General features: G+C 39.1%; 1 protein-coding gene across 7 annotated transcripts in view; it reads left to right on the forward strand.

Moving 5' to 3' along the window:
- The window catches only part of OSBPL8 (oxysterol binding protein like 8), a 95,044-nt gene that overhangs the window by 40,187 nt on the left and 38,129 nt on the right, over positions 1-16,728 (forward strand). For 4 of the 7 annotated variants that reach the window (XM_074902830.1, XM_074902837.1, XM_074902832.1 and 1 more), the window contains one exon: positions 3,099-3,236. In XM_074902830.1, the coding sequence (XP_074758931.1) occupies positions 3,099-3,236 (138 nt within the window). Of the gene's footprint in view, positions 1-3,098; positions 3,237-10,883; positions 11,090-16,728 lie in introns of those variants that run through there. The other 3 variants (XM_074902834.1, XM_074902835.1, XM_074902833.1) reach the window with 3 other exon arrangements.

Here is a 16,728-nt window from a genome sequence, read left to right on the forward strand (position 1 = left end):
AACTGAGTGTAGTTTTTCAGTTACACTGGGACGTGAGTCCAAAATAGTAAGTTTCAGTTTGGTATTTTGGGCAAATAAGAAAACATGTTTGACTAGGAATGTCATTTATTCATTCATGCTGATTTCTATTTCGCAAGTGAGTAAGGTCACTAGAGTAAATGACCATTGCTCTCTTTCAGTATCACTGTTGATTTTATTCTGTGAATGTAAGAAATTCCAAGATAAAATCATTCTGTTTCAAATGAGTTAAAAATTAGCTGTAGGACCATCAAAAATTGTCAGTAAATGGATGATGAAGTGTGCACCATACATTTTTATAGTGTTTATAAAATAAATCTATCAGAAACTATAAACAGCAACCAAAGAGTCACCTCAGATTGCTGAGTTGTCTATTAATATGTACTAATTAAATCTTAAAATCTCTTAGAACTCTTAAAATGATCTGCTTCCAATTGGTAGGTGTTTGATTTAATGGCATCTTGAAAACTCAGGTTTGTTACTAGCATAACTTCTCCTGCTCCTCTCTCCTTTCCAAGCACTTTTTCCCTTTTAATTTTAATAGCCTTGTTGGTTTCCGTCTCTGCCTTCTAAGGTTCAAGAGCTCCTGCCATAAGATGCTTAAGGCATATCATTACAGAGCTCATTAACTGCCTGAAGGTCCTACTGGTTCCACAGTCCTGATTACACAGTCACCTGTAAAAATCGGGTCATTAGTCAGTATTTTAGAGAAAAAAGATGAAAGCCCTGCTCAAATCAACAGGTATATTCTACCTTACCTTGTCTTCCCCCTCACACCAAAGCAGATGTCTGCGCATCAGGATGAGGCATTTTGAAGGAGGAGGACAACTTCCTAGTGGCTGCTGCAGTGTGGATAGACAGTTATGTTCCTAACTGATTTATTTCCATTCGTTTAGTACTTTTATGATGCTTTGTATAAAAAGGAGGTATTAAAACTCACCTTCTAATCATTCTTCAGCTTTGTAGATTGAATTTCTCAAAAGCTCACTTAATTTAAGAAGTTCATCTTGAATCACCAGGCATGCAAAGTGCTTACTACAGGATATTCTATGTTAGGTGATACATAAACTGGTTTTTAGGAAAGGAGCCTTTCTGACACTGCTGGCAGTCTTTGAAAGACCCAAATTGAGTCTCCAGACTAACAAAGGAACGTGAATTTAATAGTGAACTTGAAGCTTGTGACCTTGTGGGTTACTAAGTTAACATGACTGAGTTCAGCTCATGCTTTGGTGAAACTTGTATGCAGAGCTTGCTTACACTCCAAATTACTGGCCAGGACCATCTGAGAAATGGTTGCATCTCAACAGCTTAAACTACAGAATTTTCAAAGCTGAAAGCCCAAAAAAACCTAGCAGTGCTGATGCTGCCTGTTCAGAAACAAGCCTTTTGCCTAGGTCACTCGAGCCAGGGTTGTTAGAGCAATTCCTGCTGCAGAGCAGGTCTGCGATGTGGCTGGCAGTGTGGCAGGCAAGGCACCCACCCGTGGAGTGCCCACCTGAGGGGTGCCCACTGGTGTGGAGCTGGAGTGCTGCCCACAGCAGGGGGCTGGCGGGAGGCACCTGCTGGACAGAATGTGAAATCCTGTTCCTGTAGAGCTCAATGGCAAGAGCAGCTTTCAGCTAGTTGATTGAAGGTCGGTGATACTTCAGTGCACCTTAAACGTTTTTAAAACAAGTGAATATAGCTCATTCCTCTCACAGGGACCCGTTTTGTGTGAGCCTGTGAAGCAGCTGTTTTCTAGCCCCCCTTTTATTTTTCAGTTGAGTTACCAGACCACTTGTGGTACAGTCTCTTCCTAAGACTTCAGCAACTCCCCCGCTCCTCCCCTTTCCCCTTACTTGTAGCAGCAGAAGAATAAAAAGCTAGTTTGGTGGCACCAGAGGAAGAGCAAACATAGTCACTACTTTGAAGTGTTGGCCTTCTGACTTGAAGTCTGAACTGGTAAAATGAGCTCTTTACCTTTCTTGTCCATGATCTCACGTATTTTTCCTAAGCAGCAGTCTGCATAGGGTATAGTTTGTCTGGAGCAAAGCTTTATTGATGTAGAAAAATCATACAGGTGGGATTCCCAGCATCCTTGCATTCTTTGTACTGCCTTGAGTTTATGCTAGCCTTTGCTGAAAATATGTTTCCGTTACTGTAATAATAGTAGAAGGAAAGCTTAAAAAAAAAACAAAAAAACCCAACAGCTAAAAGCTGCGAGGAGGGCCTTCTGTACTTTGCAGATTCCCTCTAGAAAATTAAACTTGTTTGTTTAGACTAGATCTTCTGCTGAGCTTTTAAAACTGAAGAAAGCTTGGGAAATCGTAAAATGAGCTGCATCATAAGTTTCAATCTTTTAGGCAGGTTCTTCTAGTAAGCATCTTTTTTTTCCCTCTCTGATCTCTTCTTGTCAGTATATCTACTTTACCAGGGCAGGTGTTACAGAGTCAGTCATTCTTCTAATATCAAAAAAGGTACGATTTTGTTGTGTGCAATTTAAGGAAATGTACAGATACCATAAACAGGATGGATGGCCTGGTGGTCTTGCAAATAGCTAGAAGACACTAAACAACTCTTTTCAGACTGATAAGGTTCAAGGAGAGTAACACTTCGATTTAAACCTTTCCCTTGATAGAGTCTATACATGATCTTTATTTATGAGACTTGTTTCCTGTGATGCACGTACATGTGTTCATCTTTGCTTTCTGGTATGGTGGCACAGGTTGATGTGCCAAGCCATGTCCTTGGCTGGCTGTGTTGTGGGTAGTTAAACCAAGAACTATCACAAAACTGGTGAAGAAAGCGGGATTTCAGAAAGCAAGTAAAAACTCAATGCTGTATCTGTATTCAGTAACAGCCTTTCCTACCTCCTAGATTTTGTTTTCATCTTCTGCCTCCTGTCTTAGACCAGTGTTGTTGGCTGCTTTCTGCTGTCCCCTCCAAAACGAATCTCTGGCTTGAAATCCTTGTCTTCAAGAATGAAAAATTTTGGAAGATAGCATTTGAATACCAGTTTCATAAATAGCAGTGAAGTTGTTAATAGAAATCTATGCACAAGCAGATAACATCATTGAATGAGCATCCGTTTTGTATTTCAGCAGTGGTAACAAACAGCGATGAATCGCAGCTTTTAACTCCAGGAAGAATGAGCCAGCGCCAGGGGAAAGAAACCTATTTTACACCAACCAAAGAGTTACTCCAGCCGTCTCTCAGCCCAGGAACTGCCCACAGCTATGGTAAGATAGAGCTTTTGGTTTGTTTGGTTGGTTTTTTTTTACAGAGGTTTTAAAGAACTTAAATGCTGACATTAATTATCTGTTCCAAATGTTGGTTCAAAAACACTGCCTTTTACAATAAAGAGGTAAGGAAGAAAGCATATTGAAATATTGTATGTAATTCTTTGTATCCTTATGTGTTAATCTGAAAGCGAAAAAAATATGCATTTTATGGTGCACTAGTTCATTAAAGCATGCTATGATTTGTGGGAGAACAGTCCATGTGATGGTAAATAATTATCTGTTTGTAATCCTGTAAATGATGGTCATGTTAATGTCTCGGGTATTTAAGTTGTGTCTTTACACAGAAGTGTTATGATACACCATCTAAGCCTGGAACCTTTGGGTAAAGACCTTTTACAAATTACTTCTACTGAAAAATTCTTCTTTTTAGGAAAGGGGGAAAAAAAAAAGTCTCAGTACTACTTTTTGTCAGCTTTCAAACAGTCCTTCTGCCTTGCTTAAACTTATTGAAAACAAACCATCAGTGAACTGATTGGATGCAAAGTGAAACTCCTCAGTAGACCTGATTTGTTGATAGTCTGTTTAAAAACCAAAACCAAGCAATAGTTGCTCTCCTTGTGTTTATTTGCATTTGAAACTGTTTGTGATGCCTTACTGCCTAGGACATCATTAGACATGTTTGTTAGGGTGTGTGGGGTGAAAACTTCAGCTTTTTTTATTAATTTTGTTCTCTGTTTACTCTTGGCAGCCATGCTAATCTATGCTTCCTTTAGTTGTTGCCATGAGTAGTGTTCCTGAGATTATTATTTTTTTTTTTTGTATGAGCATCGCTAGCTCCCATAGGTTGGTTTGTCAAAATAATGGTATTAGTCTGTCAGAGTAATAAAGGCAGTGTCTTAGGCAACTTTGAATTATTTTCCTGTTTTCCCATTCAGTACCATTCAGGTAAAAAAAGAAAACAACTTAAACCAAAGATAGTCATTACCATGTTGAATCTGTATTTTAAGAATTATTATGGTAGTATTTTCAGTGCTACACACAGCTAGCTCTGGTATATTTTTTAAGAGGTGCTGTTATCTCACTGGAACAGCACTTGATGTTCTCTGGCTTGCATTGTGCTTAGTCTGGAAACATTTTCTGCAGAATATACATATAAAACTTGTAATTTTTATTGTGTTTAAAGAAATTTTTGGCTATTCTCTCTACCTACTGTTTTGTGTCCTCTACTAGACAAATGTTGTAATTATATAAGTGTATTTGAATATTCTAGTAAATTCTTTCTTTTAATGTTGGTCTTTCCACTAGTTCATAAAGTCAAACTGTTGTGCTATTTAAGGGCTTTCACTCATAGGAAAATCATTAAAATGGTCTTAAACTCTAAGAGTTGATAAGGCTACATCAAACTCCTTGCAGACATTAAGTCTTCTCTCCTGATTTTTTTTTTCCTTCTGATTATTTCAGGGCTTATGTAAGGGATTTTAAGCTGGTTATATGTATCTGTGCCTTTTTTAGAATCAGTCATCACTGACTCACTCTTCCAGGAGTGCTACAGGGAATGAGGCTGTAGTTTCATGACACAAGGAATTTGCCTTGCAGTCAATTTCAGTAGTGAAAAGGTATGATGTAGGCTAGGCTTCAGCAACCTTTAATTACTACTTCTACCCTATCTGTACACTCGGGAGATGCGGGTTTGATTTTTATGGAGAGGGTTGACCCACATTTATAACAACCACCCAACTTCTGTGGTAGTTATTCCTATGGGAAAATTACAGTGCTGGTGAAAATGTGAGCTTATTACATAGGGGAAAAGAGATCGTGTGCAAGCCTAAAAAATATGAAATAGAACAGACTTTAAGGCAATGGAGTATTTGAGGATAACTGTTGTAACTGAAATCCAGTTATCAAAGGTCTTTACAGTATACCTGTTCTATGATGAGAATATGCAGAAATATAGGAAATATTTAGATGCAGTATTTAAAGGCATTTTACTATGAACTAAATGAAGATACTTTTAGTCACTGGCATATGAATGCATCCTTAGGAGATGAGTAACATGAGCAAACAACTCAAAAGCATGCTAGACACAGAATAAAAGAATTGAAACACAAAAATGTATGATGCAGTCTACAAATAACTGATTACTTGTATATAAAGGGGAGCTGTGATAATGGGTGCTTATCTTTTGCTGCTGAACAGTTGGATGTTGGTAGATGCTATTTGGTCACCATTACCTAAGTTATGTTTCCAGCTGTCTGAATAAAAGAGCCTGTCTGGCAAAGTCAGTTTTGTAGAGAGCCTGTGGTTAAAATTAAATGCGTTTCAATGAAATGAAACCAATGACGAGGCAGTCTTTGGTGCAACCAGCACTTTGGTGTTAGTGGGGAAACACTACCATGTGTGCTGGATTCTTTGGTTGGCCGGCAGCAGTCCAGGGAGCAGCATGTGCCCGTCACTTGGAAGATCTACTGGGAAAGGTTAATTGTGTCTTCTGCTTGTGTTTTAAGTAAGTTCCTAATTATAATATTATGAATATGATAAAAGTAGGTGAGAACTTGAGTCTTAATACAAGGGAGTGAAGGTAAACATTTAACATCTGTTTGGGCCATTGGCTTCCTATTTGGAACCAAGGGTGAACCATGTAACATGTCATTGTGAAGTTGTAAGTGGTATGTATTTCATTATTTTAAGTGCTTCTACGTATAAATACTGGGTTTTAATAATATGTGACCATAGCTCTGAATTTCAGAAAGCTTTTGTTTTCCTGTATTTGGTTTCTTAGTTTAAAACACGACTACTTCCTTCCTTGCTCCTTTCACTCTGGTGAGATGGAACTTAGTGTGTCTGAGCCAGAGATGGGGGGTGGTCTTTTTGGAGTCCAGTACAGATCTGTTTTACAAATGTAGAGTACAGCTTGATCTGGCAGATTGTCTAGTGATTGTTCAACAAAAGTCTGTTTACACTGTAATTGTTCTGCATAATGTTTGCAGGAAGAAGTTACACCTTCTTATTTTACATCATGTTTTTAAGATTCTTGAAGATATGCTGTCCTTTATTCCAAGGCTGAAGACTAGCTTATCATTTTGGTTACAGACTGGTCTTTAAAGGTGTGGAGGTCAGACTTGCTTCCATAGAAAGCTTCAGCAAGGTTGTTTGACAGAAAAAACTGATGCTGGGGATTATGCTTATTATGCTCCCCAGTAACCAATTCAGAATTTTAGTGTTGAAAGGGTAACTCAGCCATATGTAGCACTGGTCCTGAGATGAACTTGTGATTTTAATTGTTGTGGATTTAATTTATTTCTGCCTTGCCCATCATTAGTTGACTAGGTCAGAATAAGCTAGTCCAGATCACAATGCTGCAATTACAATTTGTTATATAAAATATACTTATTGATCCTCCAGACATCAGTAGCTTTAAGTTGGAGAATACCAAAACCTAAGTGCCATCCACTGCAAAAGCTGGTAACACTTGGATGTGTTGGGGTTCAAGAGACATCAAAACAAACCTAAAAACTAGGTTTTTTGCATCCAAAAAAGGATTTAATAAAGGTACAAAGTTGATTTGACAACCTTTCACGCTCTTCGTGGTACCACCATTTCTAGTAAGCCAGCACTAGAATTTTTCATGGAAGCCCTGAACTCACTTACACAAAGGAAAACTTCCCGATTATGGAGCTTCTCGGGATCGTAATACAGAACTCCATGTGAAAGAGGCCTTGAGCAGCTCCACATTGAGTTAAGTGTGTTTTTAGGCTCTGTGGTGTGGCCTTGACAATCATCAAGACCTGTGTTTTTTCTAAGTGTAGCGCATATAGATGTTAGGACTGCTAAAACATCTTTCAGTTCTAGCAGTTGACACATAGATTGAACAGCCTTAATCTAGCTAATTTTCTGTGTTTGCATTCTGTAGCTGAAAATGTTATTAACCATTAATGGGCAAACTACTGCACTTTTACCAAGCTTATTTTTGGGGTTTTCCTTTTTTTAACCTACCTATGTGTGACAAAAAGGAATCATTGACAAAACTATTTTATTACAGTTAAAAAATAGACATGGAAAATATAGAGGCCAGGACTGCATTTTCAAAAGCTGTATAGCAGATCTCTGCTTGCTGATGTAAGCTGTTTATGTCATTATACAAATTATCCCTGGTAAATTGGATTCTTGTAAATCTTGTCAATTCAGACTTACATTGGGATACTGCTTTATTTATTTGATAAAATGGATTAATATAGAAAGAGCAATTGCTTAACATTTGCAAAAAAAAATCAGAAGTCTCCTCAGAAAGGGTTTTCAGTATTTTCTAACTTATAAATATGCTGTTTAAACATATTTCAAATTTTTTATGAAAACAGCATAAATGCTTAAATAATAAGCTGTACTTGTGATAGAGACAAATCTGGTTAAGATAGTAACATTAGAAATTCTGTAATAGGATGTTCGAAAATGTCTGACCATTTTCTTTTTTACCAGTATTCATATTGTCTGTTTATAGCTTTGTTTGATGAGAGTTTATGCTGTTGTTCTTTGTGTGCCTTTGAGTGTATGTCACGAAGTATAATATATATGATACATTTTTCTAGTTTTTTAACTTGTTAGTAATTTACATATGTGTTTATTTGCTTGGGAGATAATCTCTGGTCTTACTTTTAAACGTGTGAGTAGGTGAAAATCCACATGAACATCATAAAATTCACAACATTCATTATAGAAGGATTTTGCTATTTTGAGGGGTTTTGTGGGTTTGAATGAGGGCTCTTAATTTGCAGGTACTAACAGCATCATCCAAATTTGGAGGAACAAATAGCGGTGGTGCTTGTGTTGACAATACTATATTTGATACTTTAAGGATGGCAACTCAGCAGATGATTCATTAAGATTTTTGAGCTCTAGTTATTTTATTTCATGTGGGTAACAGTGACCTGTGCAGGCAGATTTTCTGGCTCATGAACTCAGCTGCATCAGCCCTCACAATTTCTCCTAGCAAAGCATTGATGAGATGCAGATAGAGTGAAAATGTGGGTAGTATCTGGGAAAAGCATGTTAGGATGAGGAAGATTGAGGAGGTATTTTACAATAATGTATATCTTTAAGCTAAATTAACAGTTTCTTGCTGTCTTTTTTTTCTTTGTAAAGTCAGCTTGTTAGACAAGGGTAAACAGTGGAAGCATGTGCCCAGAAGGAGCTTGAGCTGAGCTAAGAAACAGGATCTGTCCCCTCCTTTCCACTAGAGTAGTAGTAGTTTTTAATTTAGTTTGCAACATGATGAAAATGTATGGTGTTACTTAACTAAGAAACCGAAGTGGCTCAGATTCAGGGAAGTGGATTGACAGTGGAAGCAGTATTATATGTCTGCCAGTAACGATGATGATCACAATGAGCAGAAAGAAGATGAAACTGATTTGGGCAGTGAGTAAGGGCATTTTTGACAGAGACTGTACGAAAGGCTATTTGCTCCATAGTAAACCTCTAAAGGACATGCTAGGATTTTAATCAATAAGACACTGCATTTGGGGAGAAAATAGATGTAATTATTTTTGCATGTGTGAGAAGGTGGGGAGTGAAAAATAGATGTTTTCCATCAGTAGGTTCTAAAGAACACTTATTACCTGCTGAAGGGGTGAGATGACTTTGGAGCCATAATGACCAAGAAAATACAAGATTTGGATATTACTTTCTACCCAGAGCAGGTAACAAGTCAAAGGTGGTTTGTTGTAGACCTGTACAACTTGCAGCCTTTAAAAAACATTTGTTTCAGGTCTTTGGCGCAGTTGACAGCAGCAGCAGTAGCATGCTTTGTTTGACAAGGCATTAAGAAATGTCTGGAGCTTCTGACTCATCTGGCTTGCTGGTGGTTGGTGTGCAAGAAGCAATGGAGGCATGGCATGCATCTCCTCTTACCAGCTGTGGGGAGGACAGATGACTGTGGTCCAGTGGAAAGAAAGATACAGCCCGGTGTCAGTGAACTCAAAACTCTCTCAAAGTATTGGCAATCTTCCTGAGATGGGTACTTGGCTTCGGTCCTTTGGCCATGTTTCTGACAGGAGGTCACAAGAACCTGTTGGTTCATGTGGGTGCACAAGACTAAAGCCATAGTGGAGGAGCACTGCGTTGGAGCTGGAGAGAGAAATCCTGCATGCCTGGGGTTATAGCAGATGCATGCACTGAGCATGGGAGAGGCTGTAACTCCACTGGTAAAATACCAGCTCCTGCTTTTCTTTCACCTAGCACTTTCAGAGTGTTAATACTTCTTTTTGATAATGGTATTTGGCTTGCAGATGGTAGAATCTTGTCAATCTATCTGGTTCCAAATCAAGCTATTTCCTGGATAGTTGGATTATATCTAATTTTTGATAATGATTTCTGATTTTTGTCTCATGTTTCCTTTGACTTTACTCTCTACATCTAGACAGACAGTCATGGAAATAACTTCATGCAGTCTGCTTCCTTCTGCTGTATCTGTCCTTTGAATAGAGAAGCTGGAGAATGGTTAAATAATTATCTTGATCCAGAGCAACTTACTACTCAACATGTCATGCATTTTTACCTCACTTCATCTTTTTGTAAGACTGTCTCACTCTCTCAGCGCTAGAGAAGAAGCTGCTAGAGGGCTTGTTGAGCCTCTCTGACAAGCTTATTTTTCAACACTTCCATATTAACATTAAATATTACTTCTTGAGTCAATCTGCAAGTGAGAGTCTGTACTCACCTTCTCTGCAGAGTGTGTCTAATGTCTTAGAAAATCATTAATGCTGTTACTTTCTCCTGCTGCATGGAAATTCTGCACTTGAAGAGTGTTGGTTGCTCTCGCTTATTTTTGGGAGGTGTTTTAATTTGTCTTATCTTGTCTTTTGATGATGAGGAAGTATTTTGTAATCAGCAGTGTATAGGAGCCATGTGGACTGGTTGTTCTTTAGGTAGTTCTGGAATGTTATCTATTGTACTTTTGCAGGGACCTGATCCCAGTGACATAGGGGGTCACTTTTCAGTTTTACGGTGGAGTGTACCTTATGGAGGTGAAGCCCCAGTTCTGCAAAATTCTGCGACTTATTTGGAGTATTTTTAGTGATGTTTGCCTCAAATAGGATGTGAGTGAGGTTCTAGTCACGGTAATCAAGGAAGGCGTTTGACCCCTAAATAATCTGATTTTAGCTTGTGTTACCAGACTGAATTTCTTGTGAAATGTTTTGAGTTCTGCTCTGTGTGGTTCGTCTCCTGAATCTATTATCTTGACCTCCTGCTTTCTTACTGTAATGCATACTCTGGCACATTCCTTTCTGCGAGTCATGGTGTGTTTATTAAAACTTGTCATTTCTGAAATGCTACTCCACCCAGTATTTGTGGCTTGAGTAAATTGCATGTGCTCCTTTCTGTGTGGGTTACAGCTTTATGAAAGCACGGTACTAGGTTTAAAAGGCACAGCAGGGCTGATTACTATGCAACTTCTGGAGCAAGTTCTTGTTCTCCATGACAGTTTCTGCAGAGCTGGCCTATTTGAACCTGAACTGTGACCTTGAGAATTTCATAGGGGCTGAAATGAAAACTTGAAACCTGAGCAGTGAGCAAGCCTATTCACTTTGGGTGGGAGGAGCTGAGCAGGAATGTTAGCAAGCGAGGAGGTACAGCTAAGTACAGTTGCCAGCAAGGCACTGCGAGCCTTTGGTGTTCATTCATAACCACTCTCAGACGTGCCTCTGGAATTACTCCTCAGCTATACTGCACTTGACTTGGAAATACCAGAGAACAGAAGAATATTTGGTGAAAGAAGTTTGCCACTGTAAAGTACTGACAGAACATCTAGCCTCATGGTTCAAATGTGTTCTTTCTGAATCAAATATTGCTGCCTGAAGGCAAGTATATCTTTAATACCCTTTTTGTTAAATAGGAGAAAACCACTTTCACTTGAAGTCCATGTGCAAAAATCAGATGTTGGATAAAACTCATTTATAGGTATGATAGTCTAGCAGTTTCCTTTTTCTATTTTTTGCATGCCACAAAGAGTGCGTGTATACTCCATGTAGAGAATTATTTATAACCTTTTCTTTTATTGGACTGGGGGAAGAATTCTACTGGAAAATGTAGTGTTGTCAAGATGTCAGGGCAAATTATTGTCAGACTTGAAAGGCAAGTCCAAAAAGCCTCTGTCTTCTCTGCTACACCATCAGTTTTCCTTCCTAATTCTTCACCCTTTAGCTTTCACAGAGTTTGATTTTAAGAAGGTTTTGTATTTTCCTTGTATACCTCTAAGGGGAAAAGAAATATTTTGTTTATTCTGCGTCACTAGCTATACACTTAGTTATATTATTGCATTAGTATCAGTTTGTATAATGTGTTCATTATTTTAAATCTCTAAAAGCTGTATAAAACGGTTTATTACATTTTCAATTTCTCAGTTGGGTAGTTCAGAATATACTTGAGTTCAGTTTCCATGCTTGGATTTCATACCCATAGAGTTGAGGGAGGTCTTTTTTGATAAGCCTATGGTTTTTTTCAGCTGTAAATATTTTTTCATTTGGAAAAATGTTTTAAAACTAAAATGAGGCTTTGTCAAAAGTGTTCATGCACTGTTGGAATTGCACGTGTCTTCTATTTGTCTTTGTTTTGTATACTGAGATTTAAGTTTTGTCCAAGGCATTATCCTGGAAGAATGTCTTAAGCACGGGATTATGACTTGTTTTTCAGTTAGCATTTACTGTTGAAGAAGCCCTGATTGAGTAGCTGATATGAGAAATGCATTCTATTCTTTAGAAAAGGAATACAATAGATAACATCTCTTTAGAGGAGGAAATATTCATCAGATTGTCTGACAATGGATTCTTATCCCACCTTCCCCTTCCTTGAGACAAATGAATTAAACATTTCAGTCATGCTTTTTTCTTCTTCCTACTGATTCAGGTAGTATATAAAACAGAAACCAGGAGACTTTTTCTTCCTTTCAGTGACATATTTAGTCTAGTGCCTGCTTTCATGAAGTATTTAACTTTTGTTACGAAGAATCTTATTTTTTCATGTACAGATACACTGTGGCACACACCTGATGCATTTAGGCTAGAGTGCAGATATTCTTGTTTATGCAGGCTTTTCCACTGTGTCTTGACTTCTACACTTGGACTTGGCTGTAGTCCTATTTGTGATTATTATGAAACCATGTAAACTTCCAAGCTGTGTATGTTAGTGCATTTTCGAAGTGTATCAATTATTATGGCACTGAGAACCCATATCAGAAGGATAGAAGGCTTCCTGGGACATTACTCTAAAGTCACCTAATTAATCATACTAATTCTGGTTTTATCAGTAGGTTGGCCTATTCTGTCTGAATTTATTTTGGGGAGGGGAGGAGAGGAAAAATGACTATTTGTGTGTGTGTGAGTGTGTCTAATATGTGTTAGTTAATGAAGTGCACCTTTCTATTGTCAGGTTCAGAATATCCAAGTAAAAGCACTTCCAACTATTTAAAAGTACCTCTGTGTCCTTTCAGGAATCAAATTTTAAATTAAAAGGGTTTCTAAGAGCTTTGGGTGCTGAGTGTGTAGAGAGCAGAAACACCTTTAATATCGCAGGCTGATGCTCAAGAGTTACAATGAACTTTATCTTAGAATCACACCATGGGGAAGAATGTTACAGATTCCTTTTGATCTAACAGGCTTTCAGTTGTAGCTATCTCTCCAGTAACATATACTTCTCTGAAGTAGTTGAAGCGAAGTGCATGTGTATACAAGTATTAGCAGGCATAATAAATCACAAGCTGTTGAAAAAGTGGACAACTAGTGAATTTTTACAGCCAAATCATGTAATTAACTGTTTTACCATTGCAGATTTAAGTTAAATATGAAGATGACTGGTGGGGGGGTGGAAATGAAGGAGAAAGCTTAAATTTAGCTGGGGTTTTTTCTTTTCCCTTCCCCTTCCTTTGCAGTGGTGAGACAGTGTCATGTCTTTTTGGCACTCCTGTATTGCTGTCGAGTTAAAGCAGAAGGTACTTAGGCAGAATGATGGCTTCCTTGGTTGGGAGATAGCTTCAGAGAGGGGAAACATAACATTATCCTTATTGACATTCTTAATTTTATCTACCCAAAGATTTCAATTTCACTTCTAAACGGTGAAAAGGTCATAAGAAGAAGAAAGAGATTTTTAATCTGTTCTCATTTACAGTTTAGCTACATGAGCAGTGTCAAGGAACCTGAGAGGGTATAGAGAGAAATAAGGGGAAAGCCTTCAGTATTACTTTGTTTCCTCAAACCCCTGGATGTCTAGCCACCTCTTAGTAACATGAATGTAATGTGGTGGAGAAGTCTGTGTTGTGGAAGAACCTGGTAGGCTACCAGAGTCATGCTCAGTAGTGGCCCCAGAAGTGGCTGGCACAGCAGCTGGAAGCAGATGCAGGCAAAGCGGTGTGGGTGGCCGGTGGTTAGACCCTCCCGCCAGTCTGTGCGACCCTGCCGTTACGGTACAAGACATGGAAATGTCCTGATACCAGTGTCAGCAGAGTGTTCACGAGCAGGGTCATAGCCCTGACTCTGAAAGCTGAGATAACAGGCCTATTAACTGGGCAAGATAGGTCTGTAATGAGAGGATACAGTTCCTCCTGTGTGTAAGGGGAGTTTTTCTACTGCAGCTCTCTCTTGATTTTAATTAGAAAAAAGAAGATACGTTTTCTGAAGAGATTCAGACCAAGATAGTTGCTCTCTTTTTTATTTAAGAAGATAGATTTGGAGAAGTGATGTGGAGCTGTGTTTATTTAAAACAAAACAAAAAAAACCCACCAAGAAAACAAAAAAACAAGTGGTGTTCTCCCTCCTTGCATTTCCTCCTCATCACCCCACCATTCCACTCCTTATGTTTTTCAGCTGCCCTTTCTGTTCTTTCTGGGACATCTGGACAAGAATTGCTTCAGCTGAGGGAAGTATGAGACACAGTAGTGGATAAATGGAGTTAGGCCTGAATACAGGACATGCTCATCCAGTTTCTCCCCCCCGTGCTCAAGTGAATAGTGTTTCACTTCTTGTACAAAAGAAGTGAGTTCCATACTGCATATAATGATTTCTATTGATGGCTCATATTTGGGTTTTTTCAGTTACATCATTTTTCCTTGGCACGTATTGGGATATTAGTCTGTTAAGAGACATGAAGAAATTCTAGTGATTCATAGGATGCTGGAAGCTACTGTGTTTCATAATCAGAAAAATTATTTTCAGTGTTTTCTGTATGTGTCTTAGTGTATGTATCTGTAGGTACTAAAGCTCATACACTCTGCACAGTTAAACTTTTCACAGGGTTGATGAAATGCTTCAGTCTACTGTATTATCCTTGAGTCAATGTGAACTGAAATTAATGAGCTGCAAATAGTAAGTAAACTTCTTTGCATAAGAGCTGGTGTAAACAGTATTATTGAGGATTAATCAAATTCACACTACCATTAATTTCGTTTTTGGGATGTGTTTCACTTTGTAAGAAGAGGAGACCTGTAGTACAGAGTAAGGGAGAATGCAAGTTCTGATTTTCAAGCCAGTTGTTAGTGTCTTATTTTTCTACTTTCCAGCAAACAGAATAGGTTTCAAAACATTTTGTCAGAAATTAAGTGTGGTGGGGGAAAATGAGATCAGCAGAGAAGCACCAGCTGGGAAGGAAATTTCACAGATGGAAGAGGGTGGCCATGCATGTTAGTAGTCAGGGCAAAGAAGCAGCTGATCTAGTGAATCACAGAATGGTTTGGGTTGGAAGGGACCTTAAAGACCATCTAGTTCCAACCCCCCTGCCATGGGCAGGGAGACCTTCTGCTAGATCAAGTTGCTCAAAGCCCTGTCCAGCCTGGCCTTGAATACTGCCAGGGAGGGGGCAGCCACAACTTCTCCAGGCAACCTGTTTCAGTGTCTCACCACCCTCACAGCAAATAATTTCTTCCTTAGCTCTAACCTAACTCTACATTCTTTCATTTGAAAACCATTATCCCTCATCCTATCGCTACGCTTCGTGATACAGAGACCCTCCCCATCTTTCCTGTAGGCCCCCTTTAAGTACTGGAAGGCTGCATTAAGGTCTCCCCAGAACCTTGTCTTCTCTAGGCTGAACCACCCCAACTCTCTCACTCTGTCCTCATAAGGGAAGTGCTCCAGCCCCTGATGATCTTCATTGCCTCCTCTTGACCTGCTTGAGCAGGGCCATGTCCTTCTTATGTTGGAGGCCCCAGAGCTTGACACAGTACCCCAGGTGGGGTCTCATGAGAGTGAAGCATCCCCTCCCTCAACTTTTTGGCCCCACTTCTCTTGATGCAGCCCAGGATACAGTTGGCTTTCTGGGCTGCGAGTGCACATAGCTGGCTCATAGTCAGTTTTCCATCCACTGATACCCGCAAGTCCTTCTCTGCAGGGCTGCTCTCAATCCACTCATCGCCCAGCCTGCATTTGTGCTGGGGATTGCCGTGACCCATGGGCAGGACCTTGCACTTGGCCTTGTGGAACTTCATGAGGTTTGCACAGGCCCATCTCTCAAGCCTGTCCAGGTCCCTCTGGATGGCACATCCCTGCCCTCCAATGTGTTGACCACACCACACAGCTTGGTGTCATCAGCAAACTTGCTGAGGGTACACTCAATCCCACTGCCCATGACTCCAAAAAAGATGTTAAACAGCACCAGTCCCAGTACCGACCCCTGAGGAACACCACTTGTCACTGCTCTCCACTTGGACATTGAGACATTGATTGCAACTCTTTGAGTGCAACCATCCAGCCAGTTCCTTATCCCTTGTCAAATCCATGTGTCTCCAGTTTAGAAACAAAGATGTCGTGCGGGAAAATGTCAGATGTGCAGTGGATGAAGTAGGTTAGAGAGAGCTTATTTGACTTTATTATGGTAGCTATCAGCAAGAACAGTTTGGATCAGCTAATTTCTAGTCTTGAAGCACAATTTGCTGGGATTTTTTGTATGTAAAATCTAAGTTGGTTCATGTAAGTGTTTTATTCACTGCATAAAATATTTGGGCCATTAATGATAAAAACCTCTTTTTGTGGAGCTTATTTGGTGTAACTCTTCCAGGAGTCAGGCTGGTTTGTATATATAAATATGGAAGAATTTTAGAGAAGAAAAAGCTATCACCTCACCTTTTAAATAGAAATAAGAAGTGAAGATGTAGAAGCCACGGTAATCTGTGGATGAAAACTAGCTAGGTAAGTGCCTAAACAGGAAAGTTCAACATAGCTATGTAACACAAAACATGGGCTCTCTTTTCAGATTCCCATACGTACCACAGTATCAAATAGTGAAGCCACGTAGCTCACAAGTTGTGCTTCGTGCAGTATAAATTTGGGACATGGAAGACTAACAGGAAAAAGAATTGATTTAATAGATCTTTAAAACCTAAATAATCACAGGTTTTGTTTGCTTAGAAGGTAGAGATGAGTAGGACTAAAACAGATGTAAAAAAAAAGATGCAGAAGAGGAGATGAAGCAAAGTCATTCTGCTTTAAGCATCCTAATGGGTTTGGCGAGAGGG

The sequence above is a fragment of the Athene noctua genome, chromosome 3, assembly GCF_965140245.1.
Source record: "Athene noctua chromosome 3, bAthNoc1.hap1.1, whole genome shotgun sequence".
Lineage (NCBI taxonomy): Eukaryota > Metazoa > Chordata > Aves > Strigiformes > Strigidae > Athene > Athene noctua.